This window comes from Corythoichthys intestinalis, chromosome 14 (assembly GCF_030265065.1).
Source record: "Corythoichthys intestinalis isolate RoL2023-P3 chromosome 14, ASM3026506v1, whole genome shotgun sequence".
Classification (NCBI taxonomy): Eukaryota; Metazoa; Chordata; class Actinopteri; order Syngnathiformes; family Syngnathidae; genus Corythoichthys; species Corythoichthys intestinalis.
Genome location: NC_080408.1, coordinates 49,035,597 through 49,059,528, shown reverse-complemented (window position 1 = coordinate 49,059,528; position 23,932 = coordinate 49,035,597). Strand labels below are relative to the sequence as shown.

At 36.2% G+C, this 23,932-nt stretch overlaps 2 protein-coding genes across 2 annotated transcripts; both read left to right on the top strand.

The window, feature by feature from the left end:
• Window positions 1–1,195: 1,195 nt before the first annotated feature.
• On the top strand, window positions 1,196–12,020 carry rbp1.1 (retinol binding protein 1, cellular, tandem duplicate 1). The gene is made up of 4 exons (XM_057857634.1): window positions 1,196–1,359; window positions 1,484–1,662; window positions 7,232–7,333; window positions 11,611–12,020. The coding sequence occupies exons 1-4, from the start codon at window positions 1,287–1,289 to the stop codon at window positions 11,659–11,661; spliced, it is 405 nt and encodes a 134-aa protein (XP_057713617.1). The 5' UTR covers window positions 1,196–1,286; the 3' UTR covers window positions 11,662–12,020.
• Window positions 12,021–16,192: 4,172 nt separating this feature from the next.
• On the top strand, window positions 16,193–23,319 carry rbp2b (retinol binding protein 2b, cellular). The gene is made up of 4 exons (XM_057857633.1): window positions 16,193–16,346; window positions 16,430–16,608; window positions 21,782–21,883; window positions 21,964–23,319. The coding sequence occupies exons 1-4, from the start codon at window positions 16,274–16,276 to the stop codon at window positions 22,015–22,017; spliced, it is 408 nt and encodes a 135-aa protein (XP_057713616.1). The 5' UTR covers window positions 16,193–16,273; the 3' UTR covers window positions 22,018–23,319.
• The last annotated feature ends 613 nt before the right edge of the window (window positions 23,320–23,932 follow it).

Genomic DNA, 23,932 nt, shown 5'->3' with positions numbered 1-23,932 from the left:
TGACATGCAAAATTTGCTTTCATCTGAAAAAAGTAATTTGGACCACTGAGCAACAGTCCAGTGCTGCTTCTCTGTAGCCCAGGTCAGGCGCTTCTGCCGCTGTATCACACACGCCTGTGTACGGTGGCTCTGGATGTTTCTACTCCAGACTCAGTCCACTGTTTCTGCAGGTCCCCCAAGGTCTGGAATCGGCCCTTCTCCACAGTCTTTCTCAGGGTGCGGTCACCTCTTCTGGTTGTGCAGCGTTTCCTGCCACACTTTCTCCTTCCCACAGACTTTCCACTGAGGTGCCTTGATGCAGCACTCTGGAAACAGCCTATTCGCTCAGAAATTTCTTTCTGTGTCTTAGCCTCTTGCTTGTGGGTGTCAATGATGGCCTTCTGGACAGCAGTCAGGTCGACAGTCTTGCCCATGGTTGCAATTTTGTGTAATGAACCAGGCTGGGAGTTTTTAAAAGCCTCAGGAATCTTTCACAGGGGTTTTGGGTTAATTAGTTGATTCAGATGATTTGGTTAGTAGATTCTTTAGAGTACCTTTTCATGATGTGCTAATTTTTTCAGATAGGGATTTTTGTTTTTTCTTGACTTTTTTGCCAAAATCATCAATATTAAAACAATAAAAGGCTTGAACTACTTCAGTTGTGTGTAATAAATCTAAAATATATGAAAGTCTCATGTTTATCAGTACATTACAGAAAATAATGAACTTTATCACAATCTGCAAATTTTTTTAGAAGGACCAGTACAGCATGTCTTGCCTTCATTATAAGACTTTTAAAAGGCTTCCATGTTTTTGTGGCTCCAGACATTTTTGTTTTGTTTTTTTTTGCTCTAATATGGCTCTTTCAACATTTTGGGTTGCCGACCCCTGAGTTAAACGATACTGTATTGAGTGGAGTTGCCGTGTCAGGGCTCAGTGCCAACATGAAGTTATATATGTATGCCTGAAGGAAGTTTTATTTATTCTAATCCCTCATTGACATTGTAAGCATGCTACAAAATAAAGCACACACAGTTGCATTGTATCTTAAGTGGGCCTGCAAAGGTTATGTGTTCCAGCACAGGATAAATCTCACTGACGTGTTGCGTGATTTTAACGTGAGCCTGGGAAAGGGGAGGTGCGAGCTCTTAACCATTTTTGTGGGGAGGAAAAAAAGAAAATCGGCAGGTAATCGGATTATTAGTCGAGTTTGGTTCAAATGGGGGATTCTGGCGGCCAGATTTGCACTGGAGCACAAGTTGCCATCCATAACTGACCTCCTCGCCCACTGAGAGTAAACTGCCAAAATGCCTGTGGATCTGAACGGATACTGGAAAATGATTTCCAATGACAACTTTGAGGAGTACCTCAAGGCTCTCGGTGAGTATGGAAGAAAAGAAACCATCTTGATCAAAAATAAACTTTTATTTTCAAGTCCAATAAATGATCTTTTTACATGAAATGTCAAATAAATAATGCATTTTCTTCTGGTGACTTGTTGCAGATGTTAACGTCGCCATCCGAAAAATTGCCACCTTGCTGAAGCCCGACAAGGACATCGTCCAAGATGGGGATCACATTATCATCAAAACTCTCAGTACCTTCAAAAACTACAACATGGATTTCTATGTGGGTAAAGAGTTTGAAGAGGATCTGTCTGGTGTGGATGACAGGAAGTGTATGGTGAGTACTTTTTCCAGTACTGCCAGTGAATGATGATGTTTTAGCGCCACTGACGGTAATAGATGTCCAATCAACGTCAATGACAATGAGACAAGATGAATATTGCGTTGGCAGAGTGACAAAAAACAGACAAATTATTCCATTTTCATAGACTTTGAATAGATCTGGCTAATTTGCAATGAATGGGTAATTCATTTGCAATTAATCGTAAGCTATTGAAAAATCGGACAAATTTTCAATTCATGAGTCAACTATTAGAAAAAAAAGGGGTCAAATTAGTGATTAATCACGATTGAAATATATTAAAAATGTAACAAGTTTGTAATTAATTACAAGTCAAGTAGCCTGGACGATATTGTAAAAAACTCATTTTTAGTTTTTGGTGGGTTTGCGATTATATTGTGATATAAAAACCATAAGAACTTTCACCAGGTACTTGAAGAGTTCTGTTTGGGATAGGCCCCTAGGGCTGCAGTTATCGATTATTTTAGTAGTCGATTAATCGATGAACTAGTTAGTTCGAATAATCAAGTAATCAGATCAGGAACATAAAATACCTGAGCTGAGCCTCAAACGGTATAAAAATAAATAAATAAATGAGGATCAAAGTAACACAAAAGAACAATTGGCTAACTTACATAACAAAAGTCCGCTATCTTAAATGCTATAAAATGCTAACTTTTTTTTTTTTACAGTGCTCTTAACAAATGGTTCAAACACATATTCCCACAAAAAAACAGATAAATATACCTGTAAACTAATTAAGAATGCATTAAAAAATGTTAGCGCAAACAAAAACTTAGCTTATGTTGGTCTAAACAGGGAGCAGCTGGATTCAGCCATTTGAAATGAGCTATGTCATATTCACTGTTGCCACTAGAGAACAGTGTATCCACCCTCATCAATAAAACTGAATGGAAAAACAAACCATTACAACGCCACTTTAATTAAACGAATACTCGAGGTAGCAAAATTTAATTCAATTTTTTTTCTAATCGAAATACTCGAGTCAATCGATCAATTGTTGCAGCACTAGTCCGAACGATATTGGAAAAAAATAACGGCGATATACTATATATTGCCAAGGCGCCATACTTCCTTTTTCCATTGGTTGCACTGGTGCGCCTAACTTTTTTCTTAAGGTGCTCAAGCACAAAATGTAGGTGCCCACACATTTTTCATTGGATCACCTTTAATGGTATATTTTTAATCATTCTCCATAGCATTCATATCATTCATTTATCTTCTGAACCGCTTATCTTCACGGGTGTCGTGGGGGTGCTGAAGCTTATCACAGCTAACTCCAGGCAGAAGGCGGGGTACACGCTGAACTGGTTGCCAGTCAGTCACAGGGCGCATACAGATACACAACCACTCACGCAGACACTCACACCTGTAGACAATTTGGAGTGTTCAATCAGCATACCATGCACATTTTTTGGGTTGTGGCGGGAACCCGAACAAAACCCACACAGGCACGGGAAGAACATGCAAACTCCACTCAGGAAGGTTAGGCCCTGGTTGAACCCACAATCCCAGAGGTGGACATGCTAACCACTGTACTGACTTCATAATGTGAAGTATTTTTAAACAAGAATAACGTCGAAAAATGCTTGTCTTTATTAAATGCTTCATTGAGTGAGTCCACTCAAATTCACTTACGCTTTGACGCTCACGCTGCCGAGAACAGCCTCTCACTAACACAATGAGTTGCCACAGCGCTAGTCTGTAACAAGCTAAACGATGATTAACACATTTTTGCCTTTTATCGCAAAGCTACTAAGCATCCTCTACCAGATCAAAGCTATGAACCTGTCAATCATCATTTACTTTAAAGGGAACCTCTCACTTGTAGGCTCTAATAAGCCACAATTGTTCTCTTTTACTAAAATATGTTGTTAGAAACATATACTACTGCCATTGATTTGAAAATCTATAATATTTAGTACATGTTTTGACCTACAGAGGGCGCCATGTTTTACGCGCGCAATGCACGCTGGGGGTGTTGACGTGGTTGGGTTGGACTGGGAGAATAGCTGGGCTAGCTAGCAAGCGAAGCTAGTAAGACAATTGGCATGATTTTGTCACATTCTGCTGCTGGTCAGATTGTTTTGTTACAGAGATTTGGGATGAGTTCCCAAACTCGGACCTGCATCCAATTCCAGTTCATCAGCAGTGTCTTTAAACCGATCCTAGGCGGCTTGCCGAGATATTTAGTTGCTGCCTTTTGACAGTTTGTATATCCCTTACTTGCTAGTTGCATCATTGCTTTGCGGTTTTCCCTCAGGTTTTTGTTTCTGTTTGTTTTTTTATCCCGACCTTCCGTCACGGACCCTTTTTTTGTCTCCCTTTTCGCGATCGCATGTTTTTTTGTGTGTTCCATAAACCCTTTTACGCAAACCCTATGATATCGTTGTCTGCTTGCTGTCTGAAGTGAGCCGCGTTTTCTAATTCCGTGGTCATGCCAACCGCACTTTCTTTTCAGTTGCATTTCCCTTTCAGGTTTTACTGCACGTACAAACAACGCATGTGGGTTGCGATTGCTTTATAAGGAAAATCATGATTCAAATGTCACTAAGAAGTATAGTACTGTGGTCTACGCACTCGTCTGTCGCATGGGAAACGAGGGTTCAAATCCTGCTGGAGACCTTCATCTAATTGCTCTCATATTGTGAAATCCCGACAGTGCTGTCATGCTCATCCTTTTTCCGCTCGGGTTGAGATTGAAAGGGCAGAACCGGTGACATGTTTATGGAGCTAACGAGTGACACTGGAAGTACGGCAGTGCTGCCCAGTGACGTCACCGCGCAGAGTGCATTGCGTCATCAATTGGCGATGTACTAGACAAACTAATTTTTCAAATTTTATAAAAACAAAAACATGAAGATGGGTTTGAATATCTAATTAGTATAACTCATAGTAACATTTATCTTTTAAGAATTACAAGTCTTTTCGTCTGTGGTTCCCTTTACGTACCAAACGTCAGCTACACTGGTAGGGAGGGAGATGTTAGAGGCTGTGGCGCTCTACTCGCTTGAAGCAGAAAAACAAGTTTGCGTGTTCAAAAAACTATTTGACTCAGGTGACTTGAAGTTCCGCTCTGAGACCCCCAATTTGGCCAAATTTCAAAATTGTCCGATATGCATGTGTGATACATCATTGGAAAGCTTAAAATCTCAGTTATCTGGGGGAAGAAAAAATTTGAACAGGAGAGCATTTTTTAAAAAAAAAAAAAGTTTTTTAAACAGCAAAACCCTATCTAGAGGTGAGCGCACGCGAGAGCAGAATTACAGACGCCATGACTTTAACGAGATATTATCGCATACTTACCTCTTGTTTCGATCCAAAAACTCCATGTCGCATGTATCACTGAGTGTCAAGACACAGCTGTGAATGGCCACAGCCGGGTTTTCAGGGATTTTATGGGTGAAACATGGTTATATAACAAGGGTCGTGATGCAGAAATCACAGACATCAGGGAGTGGTCGAGATTTTCTTTTTCATATATTTACCCTTTTAAACGTTTTTTTCCCCTTTTTTTCCCCCATTTTTCTATGTTTGGATCGATTATTTAACATCTAATATATCGGGGAAAATGCGACAGTAACAAAAAAAAAAACAATTTAGCGATAGTTATGAGGTAAATATCCGTGACTTTTTAACAGACGCCATTTTTTTCATTGTGACGTAATTTGTAATATGCAAGTGAATAATTTTTTAAAGTCGTTTTTTTTTTTTAAACAAAATATTAGACATCAATTAATGATTCTCAGCTAAAAATGACAGACATAATAAATATAATTACTTACTTTGTTTTCATGGCTGGGTTGAAACAAAAACGGTTGCAAGATGTCTGTAAACGGGGGTTTCCAGGGTAAAACGGACAAATTAAAAATATATAGACTGTTAAAAAGTGACGAATTTGCGATGAATATTGAGTTAACTACTTTAAAACTCGCATGTTGATATAAAATGTGACAAATTTGTGATTAATTACAAATTTTACTCTTAAAAATGTAATTACCATAATTTTCAGACTGTAAGACGCTACTTTTTCTCTCAGTTTGAATCCTGTGGTGAATCCAGTGCGGCTTATATGTTGATTTATTGGCTTAATAGGTGACACTATATTTCACCGTCATAATTATGACATGACACTGTCATGGGCATTAATGAATGCATATGACAGATGTCATGAAGATGTCATCCAGCAAATTATGTCACAAACTCCATTTATGTCCAGCTCGGATCTTTTACATCACTTCGATATCTGTCATAAACATTCATTAATGCTAATGCCAGTGTCATGTCGTAATTAAGATGTCTTACGACAGTCTTATGGCACCACTGTCAAATAAATTGTTACCAAATGCCATAACAAGCAATTAATGAAACAACTGGAACAGTAACTGAAAAAATAATTAGCACAGAGCATGAATTTTGATTATTTATATCTGTCGTGCTGCAATGCATACTAGGTGGCATGTTGGACAACAACAGTGTTGACAACAGGTGGCAGCAGAGGTTGACTGTGTCCCTCTATGGGAGCAGTGATGGCCAAATGAAGCTTCTTGAAGCAATGCATGGGGGTTTATTTGGTCTTATGACAGTCTTATGATGCCGCTGTCAAATTAAGTGTTCCCAGTTAATATATTTTGGTGTAAATATCCCATAATACAGCGAGGACAGCTGCAGCTTTTTTAGTGCGGCTTATCTATGAACAAAAGCCATTTTTGTGTCAAAATTGGTGAGTGGCGCCTTTTAGTCCAAAAAATACGGTAATTCACATTCAATCCCTATTTACAGTAACTGTTAAAAATATGAAAATTGACAATTAGTCATGAGCTAACATTATTTTTTTTTTAATCTAAATCGCAATTTGTCAATTAATTATTAAAATTTTGACTAGTTTGCGATGTAACTTTTAAAAATGTGTCTAATTTGCTGTTAATTGCAAGATGACCATTTAAAAAAAAAAAAAAGACTTCTGTAGTTTGCAATTCATCGCGAGTTAACCTTTCCTAATGTGACTAATATGCGAATAATTGAAAGTTAACTTAATATTAATATATCATTTAACGCTCCTAATGTTCAAATGCAACTTGCAAACAGAGCTCAGCACTTTTGCTAATATTCTGGCTAACTTCCAAAAATGATCCAATATTGCAGTGCTGCAATGCTGTCACACTGCCCCAAGCATTCATGTGCAAATGATGTAATAACTTAAGAAGAAAGACTCTTATTAATAGAAATAATCACTGTGTGTTTAATCAGATTGTGACACTGAATACTGAAAGGAAGCCTTTATTCTTTGAGAGTGTAATAGCATTTTTTCTTTCCCGATAGGCTGATTACAGATAAGCTCTAAGCTTATTTAAAGACTGAGCGTGAAGGTCACATGCGTCCTTTATTAGCCGATATTATCGGAATGCTGACAGGCTGAGCGGCATGCAACGTGTTTACAAGAATGTGTTAATGACAGGAAGCGTCGATTTGACCGTCAGTGCTGCTGACTGGCCAGATATACGGAGGGAATAATATGTCTCTCCTTTTGGCTTATAAATTCCAGACCACCATCACCTGGGAAGGAGATAAACTGGTATGTGTGCAGAAAGGAGAGATTGAAGGAAGAGGCTGGACTCACTGGGTGGACGGGGACGAGCTTCATCTGGTGAGAATGCATCATCATCTTGCAGTATCATCTTGACCCTTTATACAACCCCTAGCAAAAAGTATGGAATCACCGGTCTCGGACGAGCATTCACTCAGACATTTTATCATGCAGAACAAACTCAGATAAAAAGCTTGAAAAAACAATGAATTAGTTCAAAAGTGCAACTCTTTAGCATTCAGTAACACAAAGAGAAATGAATAAAAAACATTGTGGTGGCCAGTAAATGTTACTTTTATAGAGCAAGTGCAGGGAAATATATATGGAATCATGAGAAACAAACAAAGAAATAACAATCAAAACACATCTCTCGTATTTAGCAGCACTATCTCTGGCTTTTATGACAGCTTGCAGTCTCTGAGGCATGGCTTAATGAGTATTCTTCATCAATTTGGTGCCAACTCTCTTTGCAGTTGCCAGATCATCCTTGCAGGTCGGAGCCTTGCTGTGGACCATTTTTTTCCATTTCCACCACAGGTTCTCAATAGAGATCTGGGCTATTTGCAGGCAATGACATGGACTGGATGAGTCTTTCTCCAAGGAATGCTTAGACATTTTTAGCTCAGTGGAATGATGAGGGGTTTTTTCTTCAGGCAGTCATCTTTGTAAATCTCTCTGGAACAGCACCAAACAAAAGTTCCAGCATCATTCTTGACTTTTGACACCTTGTCCAATGCAGATTCTTGACTCTTGACAAGGTGATGATGCTGGAACTTTTGTTTGGTGCTGTTCCAGTGAGATTTACAAAGATGACTGCCTGAAGAAAATGTCAAAATTCCCTCAGTTCTTGATTATATGGGGCTGCATGTCAGACAAAGGCACTTGGGAGATGGCTATGGTTAAATCTTCAATAAATGCACAAGTTTAGATTGAAATTTTAAACAGCTTTCTTATCCCTTCAACTGAAAATATGTTTGTCATTTTCCAAGATGACAATGCATCATGCCACAGGGCTAAAACTGTTAAAGCATTTCTTGGAGAAAGACTCATCCAGTCAATGTCATGGCCTGCAAATAGCCCTGATCTCAACCCTATTGAAAACATGTGGTGGAAATTGGGGAAAAAAATGGTCCACAGCAAGGCTCTGACCTGCAGGGATAACCGGCAATGGCAATCAAAGAGAGTTGGCACCAATTTGATGAAGAATACTCATCAAGCCATGCCTCAGAGACTGCAAGCTGTCATAAAAGCCAGATGTGGTGCTACTAAATACTAGAGATTTGTTTTGATTGTTATTTCTTTGTTTGTTTCTCATGATTTCATATTTTTTTCCTCAAAATGGAGTGATTCCATATATATTTCCCTGCACATGCTCTATAAAAGTAACATTTTACTGACCACCACAATGTTTTTTATTCATTTCTTTCAGTGTTTCTGAATGCTAAAGAGTTGCACTTTTGAACTAATTCATTATTTTTTCAAGCTTTTTATCTGAGTTTGTTCTACATGATAAAATGTCTGAGTGAGTGCTCGTCCGAGACTGGTGATTCCATACTTTTTGCCAGGGGTTGTAGCAGTGCACCACGGACTAGTGTGATGTGGTCCTTTATTCCCGGACCAGTATTGTGTGGCAGAAAATGACAGTCAATATAAGATAGAACGACGGGGCTAAAACTGTACATGAAGTGCAGTGAAAATGTAACTCACCATATGCTGAATCAACCTTTTTTAACAGCGGCCTCTCCTAAAACTTTATAGAAAATATCCTTGGTCGCAGGCATAATGAGTTGTTCTCCAATCGTGAAAGGTTTCTTGGCTTTAGCAATACGGTTCGCCACAAGTTTTGATGCTGTCAGTGCATTCGCTTTTGTTGCCTCGTTTGCTAGCATTTAGCCACATGTTATGCAGAATGGACTCGGTTGTTGGCTCCTCTTCTGGTTAGGCTGGTGGCCTTTCCCCATAAAAAAGCTGTCCAAAGACATCGCCGACAACAGCACACAGTCAACAGCAGCTAACGTTGCTGTTTACATTGACGCTGGGCCGCTATAGGTGTGCAAACACCCCAGTAATGGCGGCTAGCCACTAGAGCAGGGGTGTCAAATCAATTCCACAAAGGGCCAAGAGGGTCCTAGATTTCATTTCAACCAAGACTACGCAAACAGATTGACCAATGAATTTTCTGCTGAAACAAGCAGCACCTGACTGTAATCAACTGATTACACTTGTAGGATATCAGATTGGTAAAAACATGACGTCTTCATTGGTTGGAACGAAATCCAGGACCCTCTTGGCCCTTTGTGGAATTGGTTTGACACTTTTGCACTAAAGGGTGACGTATACAAATCTCTACTTGGATTAGTCAAGCGCAGAGGTGCGTAGAGTAGCCAAAAATTTTACTCAAGTAAGAGTAGCGTTACTTCAAAATAATATTACTCAAGTAAAGGTAAAAGTAGTCATCTAAAAAATGAAGTACAAGTACAAAAGTATACAGTGAAAAGAATACTCAAGTAATGAGTAACATTGTGAGTAACTGTTTTTTTTTTAAACAATAGTTTTTTTCTCTCTTAACTCATTTAAATGAACTGTTGTTTTAATATTACTGCACAATAACCCATTAAATAACCACATTAAGCCAAATAAATAAATAAATAATTTATTGAATTTTGACGAGAGTCACAAAAAAAAAAGACAGAAATGAAGCATTATTCATCCAAAGAGCATGAGACCCTCTAGTGGAGAAAATAGTTCCTAGTTTGAATAGTTCCTTCATAGTTACTATGATGAAATTAAAAGGATCATATCTCCGGTTTTCTGTGGTCAGTCGGTGAAAAATAACTGGGAGAGAGGCTTTTGAGTCATGTTGAGGGCAGCGCCTTATGTCAAATACTTTATTTTTTTACGGTGCTATAAAGACGCCATGTGATTGAACAGGCAGGAGTGATAATAGAACGGCTAGCTTGTTTCAAATTGGTGTCATGGAGTGGTGATTATTGTTGCGACGTCTCATTGGTAAAATTGGTGGAGCTACTCTTGGCATCGCTGGCAAAAATAAAAATAAATCTAATATGTAGAATAAAGAGGAAAAATGTCACAACTCTTTTGTAGCCCAAAGATGCAGAGTAAGAGTAGCATTTTGTTCTTCACAAATCAACTCAAGTAAAAATAAAAAGTATGGCTTCGTAAAACTACTCTTAGAAGTACATTTTTCTCAAAAAGTTACTCAGTAGGAGTACATGTAAAGCGTTACTACCCACTTCTGGTCAAGAGCAAGGGTGCCCATTACGTCGATCGCAATATTAGTGTGGGTAGCTCGATGCATAAAATGCTCATAGTAAATTATGTTGTGTGGGCAATTGCCGACACAACATAATTAACTGTGTACGTTTAAAAAATGTTTGTTTGTTTTTAATTAGCCAAACCCCCCCACCCACCCCTCCCCACGCTGTTAAGGTAGATAGCGGTTGGTTGTCTCCTTGAAAAGTAGATCGAGGAGCAAAAAATAATTAGCACCCCTGCTCAAGAGGCACAGACCACATTGCAGTTGTTAACAAATTATTTATTACCGTATTTCTCTGCGGCCTGGTAGCAAATACGCCATGTACCGGCACCGGTCCCCGGCCCGGTGATTGGGGATCCTTGCTTTAAGGGCACACATTGATTGCCATTGACGGCGGTAGACTTTGGAATTTTATGTTTTTGGTTTTTAAATCTCTTACAGCCTGACAAATGAAGCTAATTACAACTTTAACAGCAAGTTAGCCCAAGTGAATTAGCAACGCTGGTCCCTTTACAGCAAAAATAAATAGGACTACATATACAAAATACTAAAATAATCTGAACTATATATGTGCCTTGGGCTGAACTGTTGACCTATTGGTTGGTTACGTAGATGCTAATGCCATGTAGATTCTAACACGGCTAGCGCTACGCTAATGTGGATGCTATTTGCTTATGTTATTCCTTAGCATTAATTGCAAATGCTAACAGCTTTCATTGGTATTCATGACACTGATATTTATCTTTACTTGTATATTTTTGTATTTATATTCCACATTTATTCTTGTATTAGTTTTAGTTTCCTTCTTCATTATTTTACCTTGATATTTTTATGCATCTATATTTGTTTTTATCTTTGAATCTTATGTCGAATTTTTGTATTTATATTCGTAGTAATTTAAATTTTTTAAATGTATTTATTTATAATTTTGGCAGTTGTGGTCCACCAGACTGACTGAGCGTTTGATGTTCAAGCAGCAGCGACCTCTTGTGGAAAGAAACACCATTGCAAAACATTCCTGTTACTTTCACGTCACCTTATTTTTTGTACTTGTTCACAGGAGCTGAGAGCTGGAGGAGTCGTCTCCAAGCAGGTCTTCAAGAAGTCCTAAAATGACAGCTATCCAATGAGCTGACATCCCATTCAGTCCATTCAAACACTTACCGATACCACCCAGCCTTATATAATTCTCTACCGTAATATTACTCCATCAATCATTGACGTCGTCTATTCATGATTATTTAAGCCATCGCAAAGGAAAAAGAAAAAAAAGTGAGGTAGCATGCATATTGTGTACTGCACTGATGCATTTAAATACAGCCAAGAGTGTAGTGAAGGGGGTCTCTAGTGAGGATGTCAGTAATAATGTGTGTAAATAAATTATATCCCTCCTGGATCGTTTGTGACTGTGTTACTCATAGTATAATGAATCAATCGACAAAATAAAACAATGTCCATCCCTGTTTTGTCATCTGCCTTTTTTATTTTTTTATTATTTCAAAATGATCATGTTTCAGTACCATTGACGGTGACAACATCCACTCCATCCCATTAAAAAAGGATTGGGCATCTATCGCCGTCAATGACCACCAATGAGGTTTGAAATTTGTGTATACTTGTAAAATTGGAATTGTGATACCTGTCAACCCAAGGCCGTTGGCAATCTTATAAATAGTGACGTATGCCCTTACAAATTGGTGACTAATCTTACATAGTTGTATACTGTATACATAGGCGGAGTTTGACTTTTAGGGCAGGGGGGGCACAAGATGTTGATGACCACGAAACGCGGTGTCAGCAATAAAATTAACCTACAGGAATATTTATAATAATAATTTGACAAATCAGGCTGCTTAGGCAATTCTTTTCACCAAGATCGTCATCCATTGAATTTGGTATGCCAGCTGTTGTCGTGCCAATGTAGTTACCCCAGTAAAAAAAATTGTATTCCCTGGGCAGAGCCATATGGCGGTAGATTTGTGTCTTCATTATTCAATCAAAAAAAAGTTGCTTCAATAAAAAAAGTTCCTTTAATCAAAATATATATTTTCAACAACAAAAAGTCACTTCAATTTAAAAAAAAAAAAAGTGTTTGAATGCAAAAATAAATTTGAAACTTAAAAATCTAAAATAAAATTTTAAAAAATGCGTGTGAAAGCTATTTTTCTTTGAATAATTTATTTATTTATTTATTTATTTATTTATTTTTGATTGAAGTCAAGGTTTTTTTTAATTTAAGCAACTTTGTAATGCTGATTTGTGTTTGGGCCACATTTTGGCTAGGATATTTTTGTCTTCGTTATTCAAACAAAAAACAAGTTGCTTCAAAAATATATATATAGATTTCCAAAAAGAAAAATCATTTCAATCAAAAAAAGAAAAATTTCAATCATAGAAAAAAGTTTTTGAACGCAAAAAAATATTTGAGATTGAAAAATTTGCATTTGAACACTTAATATTTCATTGAAAAAGTTTTGATTGAAGCAATGCTTTTTGTGTTTGGGCCATATTATGATAAGGACATTTGTGTCTAAATCATTCAATCCCCCAAAAAAGTTGCTTCAATCAAAAAAATATTTGCAATCAAAGAAAAAAAAATTTTTCCTCTTATAATATGCACATAATATATATCTATATATATTATATGCAAAGCAAATGGCCGTCTAAGATGCTCGAAAAATGATTTCGACCCATTATAAAAATGTTTTTGGGTCATTTCATTCATTTTTGTTGCAGTTTTATTGCTTTACAACTTTTATATATATAGGATAGTAAATTACATGCAATGACTTTTTTCGGCCACCAGGGGGTTTAGGCCCCCTGATCCCCCCTTAAAATCCACTTATGACTGTACAGCGTGCAATATGAAACAAAAACTCATTTTTAAAATAATATGAATTTATTGGCGATATTGTATCATATTACCCGGTACAATCAAAGAACAATCAATATCTTCAGCTACATCATGATTACTAAAATTTAACAGTGACTTTTGTTATAATTGTATGTAGCACTTTTGGCAATTTCTATCATGTCTTTTGATGGCTGCACTTCAGCTCGCAATTCAGTTTGACTTGAAGGCACAGCGTATCACAAAAGTGAGTACACCCCCTAGTATTTCTGCAGATATTTAAGCATAAGCGGATTTCAAGGGGGGGCCAGGGGGCCTGCCCCTGGTGGCCGAAAAGTGTCATTGCATGAAATTGAGTTTCCTATATACAAAGAAAGCTATAAAGCAATAAAACTGCAACAAAAATGAATGAAATGAACACAAAAAAATTTTTTATAACGGGTCAAAATTATTTTTCGAACAGATCATGTGACTAGCACCTTAGACGGTCATTTTTCAAAGGATTTTTTTTCTTTGATTGAAAATATTTTTTTTGATTGAAGCAACTTTTTTGGAGATTGAATGATTTAGACACAAATGTCCTACCCATAATATGGCCCAAACACAAAAGGATTGCTTCAATCAAAGAAAACTTTTTCAATGAAAAATTAAGTGTTCAAATGCAGATTTTTAAATCTGATCTTTTTTTTCGCATTCAAAAACTTTTTTTCTATGATTGAAATTTTTCTTTTTTTGATTGAAGTGATTTTTCTTTTTGAAAATCTATAAATCTATAATTTTTTGAGCAACTTATTTTTTGATTGAATAATAAAGAGAAAAATGTCCTAGCCAAAATGTGGCCTAACACAAATTGACATTACTTCAATCAAAACGTTGCTTCACTCAAAAAAAAAAAAAAAAATTATTATTTCATTCATTTTCCATGCCGCTTTTCCTCACGAGGGTCGCAGAGGTGCTGGAGCCTATCCCAGCCAACTACGGGCAGTAGGTAATCAAAGAAAAATAGCTTTTGCGTGCATTTTTTTTTCTAGATTTTTGAGTTTCAAATTTGTTTTTGCATTCAAACACATTTTTTTTTTTTGATTGACGCGACTTTTTTTGGTTGAAAATATATATTTTCATACCAAATTCAATGGATGACGATCTAGGTGAAAACGATTGCCTATGCAGCCTGATTTAGAATTCCCCTCAAGAATGATGGGAAACAAAAAACGCTCATTGTCAACTTATTATTATAAATATTCTTGTAAGTTAATTTTATTACTGACACTGCGTTTTGGGGTCATCAACATGTACTGCCCCCCCGACCCAAAAGTCAAACTCTGCCTGTGGTCACAGCGCCCTCTTTCTCAATTCGAGACTGTGGCCGGAAGTCACTCATTTTCATGGCGCGGGATTCAAAAAACTAAATAAATATAGCGATCGCTTCCACACACATCCAAGCTGCCCATTTAATGTAGGAGCATAAACGTGTATTATGAAATAAGCATGCTTTTTCTTGTCACAGGCACTTTAAATGTTCACTTTATGCTTAATATATACATAACACAATAAAACAGAATTGTTGTGAAACTCAAAATGTTGAGTGGACTGCACATTAACTGTTGACTAACGAGCAGATCTAATCTGAGGCAGGGGCCCAATCAAGGAAAGGAAATTGACTGGGTGTGTCTGTATTTTCGACTCAAAATGGAGTGATTCCATATTTTTTTCTTCAGAATGGAGTAATTCTATATTTATTTCCCTGCACTTTCTCTATAAAAGTAACATTTACTGACCACCACAATGCTTTTTACTCATTCTTTTTGGTGTTTCTGAATGCCAAGGAGTTGCACTTTTGAACTAATTCATTATTTTATGAGTTTGTTACATAATAAAATGTCTGAGTGAGTGCTTGTCTGAGACTGGTGATTCCATACTTTTTGCTAGGAGTTGTTAGTGTGCGAACATGCAAAATTACAAGGGGGTACAGTTACAGTTACCAATGAGTTGATGCGAATCAATAGTTCTTTAATCTGGCAGCACAGTAAAATAAATTTGTACTAAGTACTGCTTTTGAATTCTTGGGATTCAGTGAATGACAATGCGATTAATAGCAGTTAATCTCATGGGATTAATTGTGATTAGCAGAGCAACTGTTCATTACTATTGATTTTTGGAATGAAAGTGTACAATTCATTATCAGATTTCAAAATACTAAAAAAAAAAAAAATACACCACCATTTTTGAATAGCTCAAATTAATTTTAATCCTATTACTGTATTATTAACTCTTTCGGTGCCATTGAAGATCATGTGGCATCCTATCATCCCGCTGTGAATTGAAACGAGTTTGTTGCAGCCGTTGAGTCAAGAATCAGCATTTCTAGCCCATCTTTCAGTGCTTTTGCTCATCTTTCAGTATCCTCCATGACCATTCCTATCAAAAATAGTGCAAAAATGGACCGATTTACCCTTTTTCTGGTGATGTGTAATTGTGCAAAACCCAATTACTAACTGAGCATCAATTTCTTTGCAATCATCTAATGCATCCAGATACAAAATTTCAGTTATTGATACTATTGACAACCCTAAAATGTAGGCCTGTGTTCCTGATAGACTTCAGACTTACTATCAGACAGCGATGTTACAAAATCTACATTCTACTAGCATGCAATGTTTGCACTTCCACTGTGCATGACCGAAGAAAACTCTCCTATTGAGCATGCAAAACGACAAAACTTCCACCAATCCCCTTTTAAGTCATAAAATAATCGATCAATAGCGGTATGTTGTCATGCCCCTTCAGTGCCCTATTTGAATAAAAGCAGAAGAACAGCCCCCTACCATTTCTGATTCTAGTACCTCTACTAACAGTGTCTCCAGCTGCCAACATGCCTGTGGACTTTAGTGGGAAATGGATTTTGGAGAGCAATGAGAATTTTGACGATTATATGAAAGCGCTGGGTAAGATGTCCTGTACATCATTTTGGTGCATCACATTTTAAAATCATCTAATTTAATCTAGGATAAATATACCCTCCTCACAGATGTTGACTTTGCCACGCGTAAAATCGCTGCCAGTCTGGCTCAGACCAAAGTGGTTGTTCAACAGGGTGACGTGTTTGAATTTAAAACACTGAGCGCTTTCAGGAACTATGAGCTGGCCTTTACACTGGGTGTCGAGTTTGACGAGTACACCAAAGGACTAGACAACAGACATGTCAAGGTGAGTGGACATTCAAAGAAAAGATTCTATTCGGACAAACAACAGGTGATATAGGAAAAATGCACTGGGTGGGTTGATCATATTTGGGTTATTTTTGACTCAGTTTGGCAGTTTTGCATGGAGCTGTTTTGATTGGTTTTAACAGTTCAACAGTTTATATGTCTAACGCCTTGGAAGTCAGAGGTGGAATGTAATGAAGTGATAGTATTGCGTCACTTTGTTGTTGTTTTGTGCATCTCTACTTTACTTGAGTACAAAAATGAAGTGGTACATTTTACTTTTACTTCACTACATTTTACAGCTGGCATCTGTACTTTTTACTCTGCTACTTTTTAAATTGTCACCTGCGTTACACTTTTTTTGTTTGGTTTTTTTTTTTTTCACATTGTGAATTAATAGTTTCGTTTTCATGCTCGTGGTGCAATCGATAAGCCCTGTGCAACTATACCGTAATTGAGCACTAGAGCCAGCAACACGAGTACAAGCAGGATTAGGCAGGTGAAAATGATGTTGACCAATCAAAAAAACCAACAGTGAGAGGAGCGCGCCTTCAGATGGGTGCTGCACACTCTTGTACAGTAGGTGGCGGTATGCACATGATAGTTGCTAGCAATCCGCCAAAAAGCTGTTTGGGAGTTTTTCAGCATGTTAAAGTGCCTGCGACACAATTAAAAAAAAACTTGTGAATTTGTGAATGTGAATTAAAATAATTTTTGGAGACAATTCGATATATACAACAATTTGGCAAAGCACAGATGACGAGAAATTAGTCGTTTAATCTGCCGTTTAGCCCTGCCTCTCATTATAGCACTCTAGCGTCCCCGGCTGAAAGATGACATTGGCAGGGTCACGATTTCATCTCATTTAGAATTCAGCCCATTGAGGGGGAATTATTCAGAATGAGGAAAATGCGACAAAGAGAGCCACAAAATGTCATTGTTTCAATCTCTCCAATATTTTAACAGGATATTCTTTTTATCTCAGTATTTTCCCCAATTGCTAAATAAATGGGATGGTCATTACATATATCAATCTTGTGCTAAATGGAATATGAAATATTCAAATTGCATTTATCCAGTAAGGCATGGAAAAAATACTCCATAATAGTCAAAACTATCGACTTCTTGCACCTCTCGAATGATATTTTATGCCACCGGAGTTAGTCCGGCTTTTGTCATTTACCTGCCCCCGCTTCGGAGAGCGTAAACAAACCAGGAGACGTGACAGCTAGCCGACATGCTAACCTGAACTGAGCTGAGTTTCAAAGTCTTATTCTCGCCTTTCAAAGCGAAAAATCACACAAAACTACCCTGGATCATGTCACACAGCAGCGGGGTTGTTGATTGTTTTCATTGATCGGCAACTCCCTGGCGGGAGCGAGTTACAGCTCGTCGTTCCCCTGCTGCGGGCGGGAGAGCTCTTATCGGGAGGTACACAATCAAATTCATCAAGAATACTGTAATTCTAAAAATGACATACGTCGGGCAAATAAGTATTTAGTCAACCACCAATTGTGCAAGTTCTCCTACTTGAAAAGATTAGAGAGGCCTGTAATTGTCAACATTGGTAAACCTCAACCATGAGAGACAGAATGTGGGGAAAAAAAACAGAAAATCACAATGTTTGATTTTTAAAGATTTTATTTCCACATTAGAGTGGAAAATAAGTGTTTGTTCTAGGGCTGTCAAAATGATCGCCTTAACGAGCAGTAATTAATTTTTTTAATTAATCACGTTAAACTATTTGACGCAATTACCGCACATGCCCCGCTCAAACAGATTAAAATGACAGCAGTGTCATGGCTACTTGCTACTTTTGTTTTTTTGTGTTTTGTCGCCCTCTGCTGGCGCTTGTGTGCGACTGATTTTTTTTGGGTTTCAGCACAATGAGCATTGTGTAATTATTGACATCAACAATGGCGATCTACTAGTTTATTTTTCGATTGAAAATTTTACAAATTTTATTAAAATGAAAACATTAAAAAGGGTTTTAATATAAAAATTCTATAATTTGTACTAACATTTATCTTTTAAAAACTACAAGTCTTTCTGTTCATGGATCGCTTTAACAGAATGTTAATGTTAATGCCATCTTGCTGATTTATTGTTATAATAAACAAATACAGTACTTATGTACAGTATGTTGAATGTATACTGGACTGTCTCAGAAAATTAGAATACACAATATTCTAATTTTTTGAGACAGTCCTGTGTATATATACAGGACTGTCTCAGGAAATTAGAATACACAATATTCTAATTTCCTGAGACAGTCCTGTGTATATATACAGGACTGTCTCAGGAAATTAGAATACACAATATTCTAATTTCCTGAGACAGTCAGGAAATTAGAATATTGTGTATTCTAATTTCCTGAGACAGTCCTGTATATATACACAGGACTGTCTCAAAAAATTAGAATATTGTGTATTCTAATTTTCTGAGACAGTCCAGTATATTCGTCTTGTCTTTCCATTCCAACAAAAATTTACAGAAAAATATGGCATATTTTATAGATAGTTTGAATTGCGATTAATTACGATTAATTAATTTTTAAGCTGTGATTAACTCGATTAAAAATTTTAATCGTTTGACAGCCCTAATTTGGTCACCTACAAACAAGCAAGATGTCTGGCTGTCAAAGAGGTCTAACTTCTTCTACCGAGGTCTAACGAGGCTCCACTCGTTACCTGTATTAATGGCACCCGTTTTAACTCATTATCGGTATAAAAGACACCCGTCCACAACCTCAGTCAATCACACTCCAAACTCCACTATGGCCAAGACCAAAGCGCTGTCGAAGGACACCAGAGACAAAATTGTAGACCTGCACCAGGCTGGGAAGACTGAATCTGCAATAAGTAAAACGCTTGGTGTAAATAAATCAACTGTGGGAGCAATTATTAGAAAATGGAAGACATACAAGACCACTGATAATCTCTCTCGATCTGGGGGTCCATGCAACATCTCACCCCGTGGAGTCAAAATGAAAACAAGAACAGTGAGCAAAAATGACCTACAGAGAGCTGGGACCACAGTAACAAAGGCTACTATCAGTAACACAATGCGCCGCCAGGGACTCAAATCCTGCACTGCCAGACGTGTCCCCCTGCTGAAGCCACTACACGTCCAGGCCCATCTGCAGTTCTGCAGCATTTGGATTATCCAGAAGAGGACTGGGAGAATGTGTTATGGTCAGATGAAACCAAACCAACCAGCATGACAATGATCCCAAACACACAGCCAGGGCAACAAAGGAGTGGCTTCGTAAGAAGCATTTCAAGGTCCTGGAGTGGCCTAGCCAGTCTCCACATCTCAACCCCATAGAAAATCTGTGGAGGGAGTTGAAAGTCCATGTTCCCCAACGACAGCCCCAAAACATCACTGCTCTAGAGGAGATTTTTATAGAGGAATGGGCCAAAATACCAGCAACAGTGTATGAAAAGCTTGTGATGAGTTACAGAAAGCGTTTGGCCTCCGTTATTGCCAACAAAGGGTACATAACAAGGTATTGTGATGAACTTTTGGTATTGACCAAATACTTATTTTCCACCATGATTTGCAAATAAATTCTTAAAAATCAAACCATGTGATTTTCTGTTTTTTTTTTTTTTCCACATTCTCTCTCATGGTAAGGTTTACCCATGTTGACAATTACAGGCCTCTCTCATATTTTCAAGTGGGAGAACTTGCACAATTAGTGGTTGACTAAATACTTATTTGCCCCACTGTATAACCTGGTGCAATCAAAGAACAATATATAATTTAACTGTGACTTTTATTATAATTGTATGTAGCACTTTTGGCAATTTCTATCACGTCTTTTGATGGCTGCACTTCATGGCACTTCAGCTCGCAATTCAGTTTGACTTCAAGGTAGTTTGTCAGTGTGTTCAATTCTAAATTAAAAAGGTCAATTGATAAAATTAACTTACCGATACAATCTTTGAGTCAGGGAACATTTCTTTTGCTAATTCTGAGAAGTGATCAGCAATAGTTGCGGACAAATTGTGTTAGGCAACAAATTCGCAGAGTAAAATCTCCGCTTTCCTCACTTTTCACTCTGCACAACTTCATCTTTTTGTGTTGTTATTCTTACTTTTAAAAAATAATTAATTACAGTTACAAATGACTAATTACTACTAATAATAATAACAGTGATTTTAAAAAAAACAACTAAAAATGACAGCAATAAAATGCTTTAGATGCATTGTAGATACAAAACTGAAGTGATAATAATAAAAGATATTTATTGGGAAAATGACAGCACTAAAATGCTTTAGAGGCACTGTAACTAAAATATTAATAATATTTTTTTTTTCATAAATCTAAAAAAAAGACAGCATAAAAGTGCTTTATATGCAGTGTAATTTAAAAATATTTTTAAAAATAATAACATTTTTTTTATCTACTAAAAATGACATTAAAAGCCTGAGAAGCACTGTAGTTAAAATAATGAAATAATGCATATATATATATTTAATTTCTCAAAATGACATAACATTAAAATGCTTTAGAGGCCACTCTAGTTACAAAAGCTAATATTTTTTTATTTTTTTTTAAATCTAAAAATGATAACATTAAAATGTTTTAGATGCATTATAATAAAAAAAAAAAAAAGGAATAATTGTTTTAAGACAACATTCAAATGTTTTCGATCTACTGTAATTTAAAAAATGAATTAATAATTTTTCAAAAATAAACTTTAATAATTACATAACATTATAAAACTATCATATGCACATACATTTTTTACTCATAAAATTTTATTTAGAATTATTCATACTTTTTTTTTGCTGATAACTTTGTTTAATCCTTTCTTTTTAAAATATTTTTTTTTTATTACTATTCAAAGAATTAAAAAATTGAATTCACTGATTTTCTTTTAAATTATTTCTATATTTTTGTTGCTGCCCATCGCAAAATACATGCAGCCATCACTGATACTACACTTGGATGTCAAATGAGGGATGCAAAATATCGGCTCGCGGGCTGCATGTTTGACAACCCTGTCCAATCTGAATGTAACAAAAATATTTAAGAAAAAACTGACATAATTTGTGCATGAAAGGGTTGATTATTGTTTACTGAAATGAAAATAATACAGTAGTTTGAACCTTTTTCGAAGAAGAACTACATCTCCCATGATGCATTTGTGATCATCTTGATTATAGAGTTTGGTGACCTGGGAAGGGGATACGCTTGTTTGCATCCAGAAAGGGGAGAAAGCCAATCGTGGCTGGAAGCACTGGATCCAAGGGGGCAAAATGTACCTGGTGGGTTATGAATGCATGAGATTTCTTTGCTTGGTGTATTTATAAAATAATAAGTCAACATGAATCTTCTGTCCACACAGGAGTTGACGTGTCAAGATGCAGTTTGTCTACAAGTGTTCAAGAAAAAGGATTAAGACAAATTGTGGTGTGGACATCTCATCTATTTGGACTGGGAGGTGCAACCCCTCCCATGTCTATTTGGCGTCAGTGGCAGCCAATGAGTTATACGGATTGTGTGTATGACAAATCAATTAATCGAGGTTCATTTCATTTTAATTGAGATTAAATGTGTCATTATTGTATTTTGAGTTCAAATACATATTTCTTTCAGCTTTTAGAGAAAAGTGTACTTTTGAATTCTTTACCGGATTGTGTGACAATGACAATGTGATTAATTGCAGGTAATGTCACACTAATTATTGCGATTAAAATGTGTTAATATTGCCCTATTAATTAGTGAATAAATAAAAATGTATCCAATTATTTAAAAAAATAAATAAATAAATAAAACATCTCCAATCTCAGACAAAATGCATTGGATGTTTATTGCCGTCAGCGGCAGCCAATGAGTTACTAGCTTATATTATATTATATTTAGGGCTGTCAAATGATTAAAATTTTTAATCGAGTTAATTACAGCTTAAAAATTTATTAATCGTAATTAGTCGCAATTAATCGCAATTCAAACCATCTATAAAATATGCCATATTTTTCTGTAAATTATATATATTCTGTAAAATAAATTGTCGGAATGGAAAGATAAGACACAAGATGGATATATACAGTACATTCAACATACGGTACATAAGGACTGTAGTGGGCATTTCACTCTACTGTCATTTAAATCTGTCTATGCTGTCCTCACTCCGAAGTGTCTACTTTTTCCAAAGCTAGACAGCTAGTAAACGACGCCTTAATAATCAGACTTCTTCCTTTTTAATCTGATTTATTAATAAAATAGCCTCAAACCATTGTCCTCTTTAGACCGTCATAAAACTACAAAAAAAAAAAAAAAAAAAGTACACAAGCATTGCATTAGCAACAACGTTAGCTTAGCACGCTATACAGGTTCACTAAACATAAACAAAAAGCGTCTCATACAAAAAAATAGAACATTTCGCTTACTAACATAATATGTACATTCTTTACAACAACCATACTTACGGACAAATCTTGTCCAAGGATCATATAAGCACAACATTACAACGTAGGCTTCAGCCCGAGACGTCGTGCAGCCATATGAACTGGCAAGAAAAAAATAAACCATGTCGCAAAGCGACCACAAGAGTTTGCTGTTGTGCTGCAGAACAAAAAGCCTTGCTGTAAAACTTACCAAAAGGCAGAATACTGGCTGAGCGGGACATGTGCGTTAATTGCGTCAAATATTTTAACGTGATTAATTAAAAAAAATAATTACCGCGCGTTAACGTGATAATTTTGACAGCCCTAATTATATTATATTATATTATATTATATTATATTATATTATATTATATTATATTATATTATATTATATTATATTATATTATATTATATTATATTATATTACTTGTAAAAAAAAAAAAGTACTTGTAAAATTACTTTAAGATATATTGTCAAAATAGCATGTGTTTTGAGCTTGTATTTTTTAAGCGTAATCAATATTACCTTTTGAATAAGTCATTAATTAAATCAATTTTAATAAATGTTACACTGCAAGAATATGAATTTTTGTCATCTATAATTTATCAAATAAGTCATTGCAAAAAAAAAAAAACATAAATATTTGCTTTTTTTTTTTTTTCCTTTTTGCTCCTTCAATACAGGTTTAATAAGATCCGGAGCAACAAAAATGACAACAAAATAATCTACCTTTAAATGTAAATAAAAGTTTTTTTTTTATGTTTGTTTGTTTGTTTTTAATGAATGTAATTGCTAGTGGTAGCGATGACTTTTTCCACACAAATTTTCACTTTATAATTATTTAGAGACCAATTTCTATAGGAATGCTTTATTAGTAAGGACTCTAAATATGTAAATTAATGAAAGGAAAATAAGGGAAACCGCTTG

Bases quoted from the DNA above. Each gene is read 5' to 3' on its own strand.
- rbp2b (XM_057857633.1), top strand. From the start codon at position 16,274: ATGCCTGTGGACTTTAGTGGGAAATGGATTTTGGAGAGCAATGAGAAT. The intron at 16,347-16,429 runs GTAAGATGTCCT...CCCTCCTCACAG, and splicing joins CGATTATATGAAAGCGCTGG to ATGTTGACTTTGCCACGCGT. The intron at 16,609-21,781 runs GTGAGTGGACAT...TCTTGATTATAG, and splicing joins TAGACAACAGACATGTCAAG to AGTTTGGTGACCTGGGAAGG.
- rbp1.1 (XM_057857634.1), top strand. From the start codon at position 1,287: ATGCCTGTGGATCTGAACGGATACTGGAAAATGATTTCCAATGACAAC. The intron at 1,663-7,231 runs GTGAGTACTTTT...TATAAATTCCAG, and splicing joins TGGATGACAGGAAGTGTATG to ACCACCATCACCTGGGAAGG. The intron at 7,334-11,610 runs GTGAGAATGCAT...ACTTGTTCACAG, and splicing joins ACGGGGACGAGCTTCATCTG to GAGCTGAGAGCTGGAGGAGT.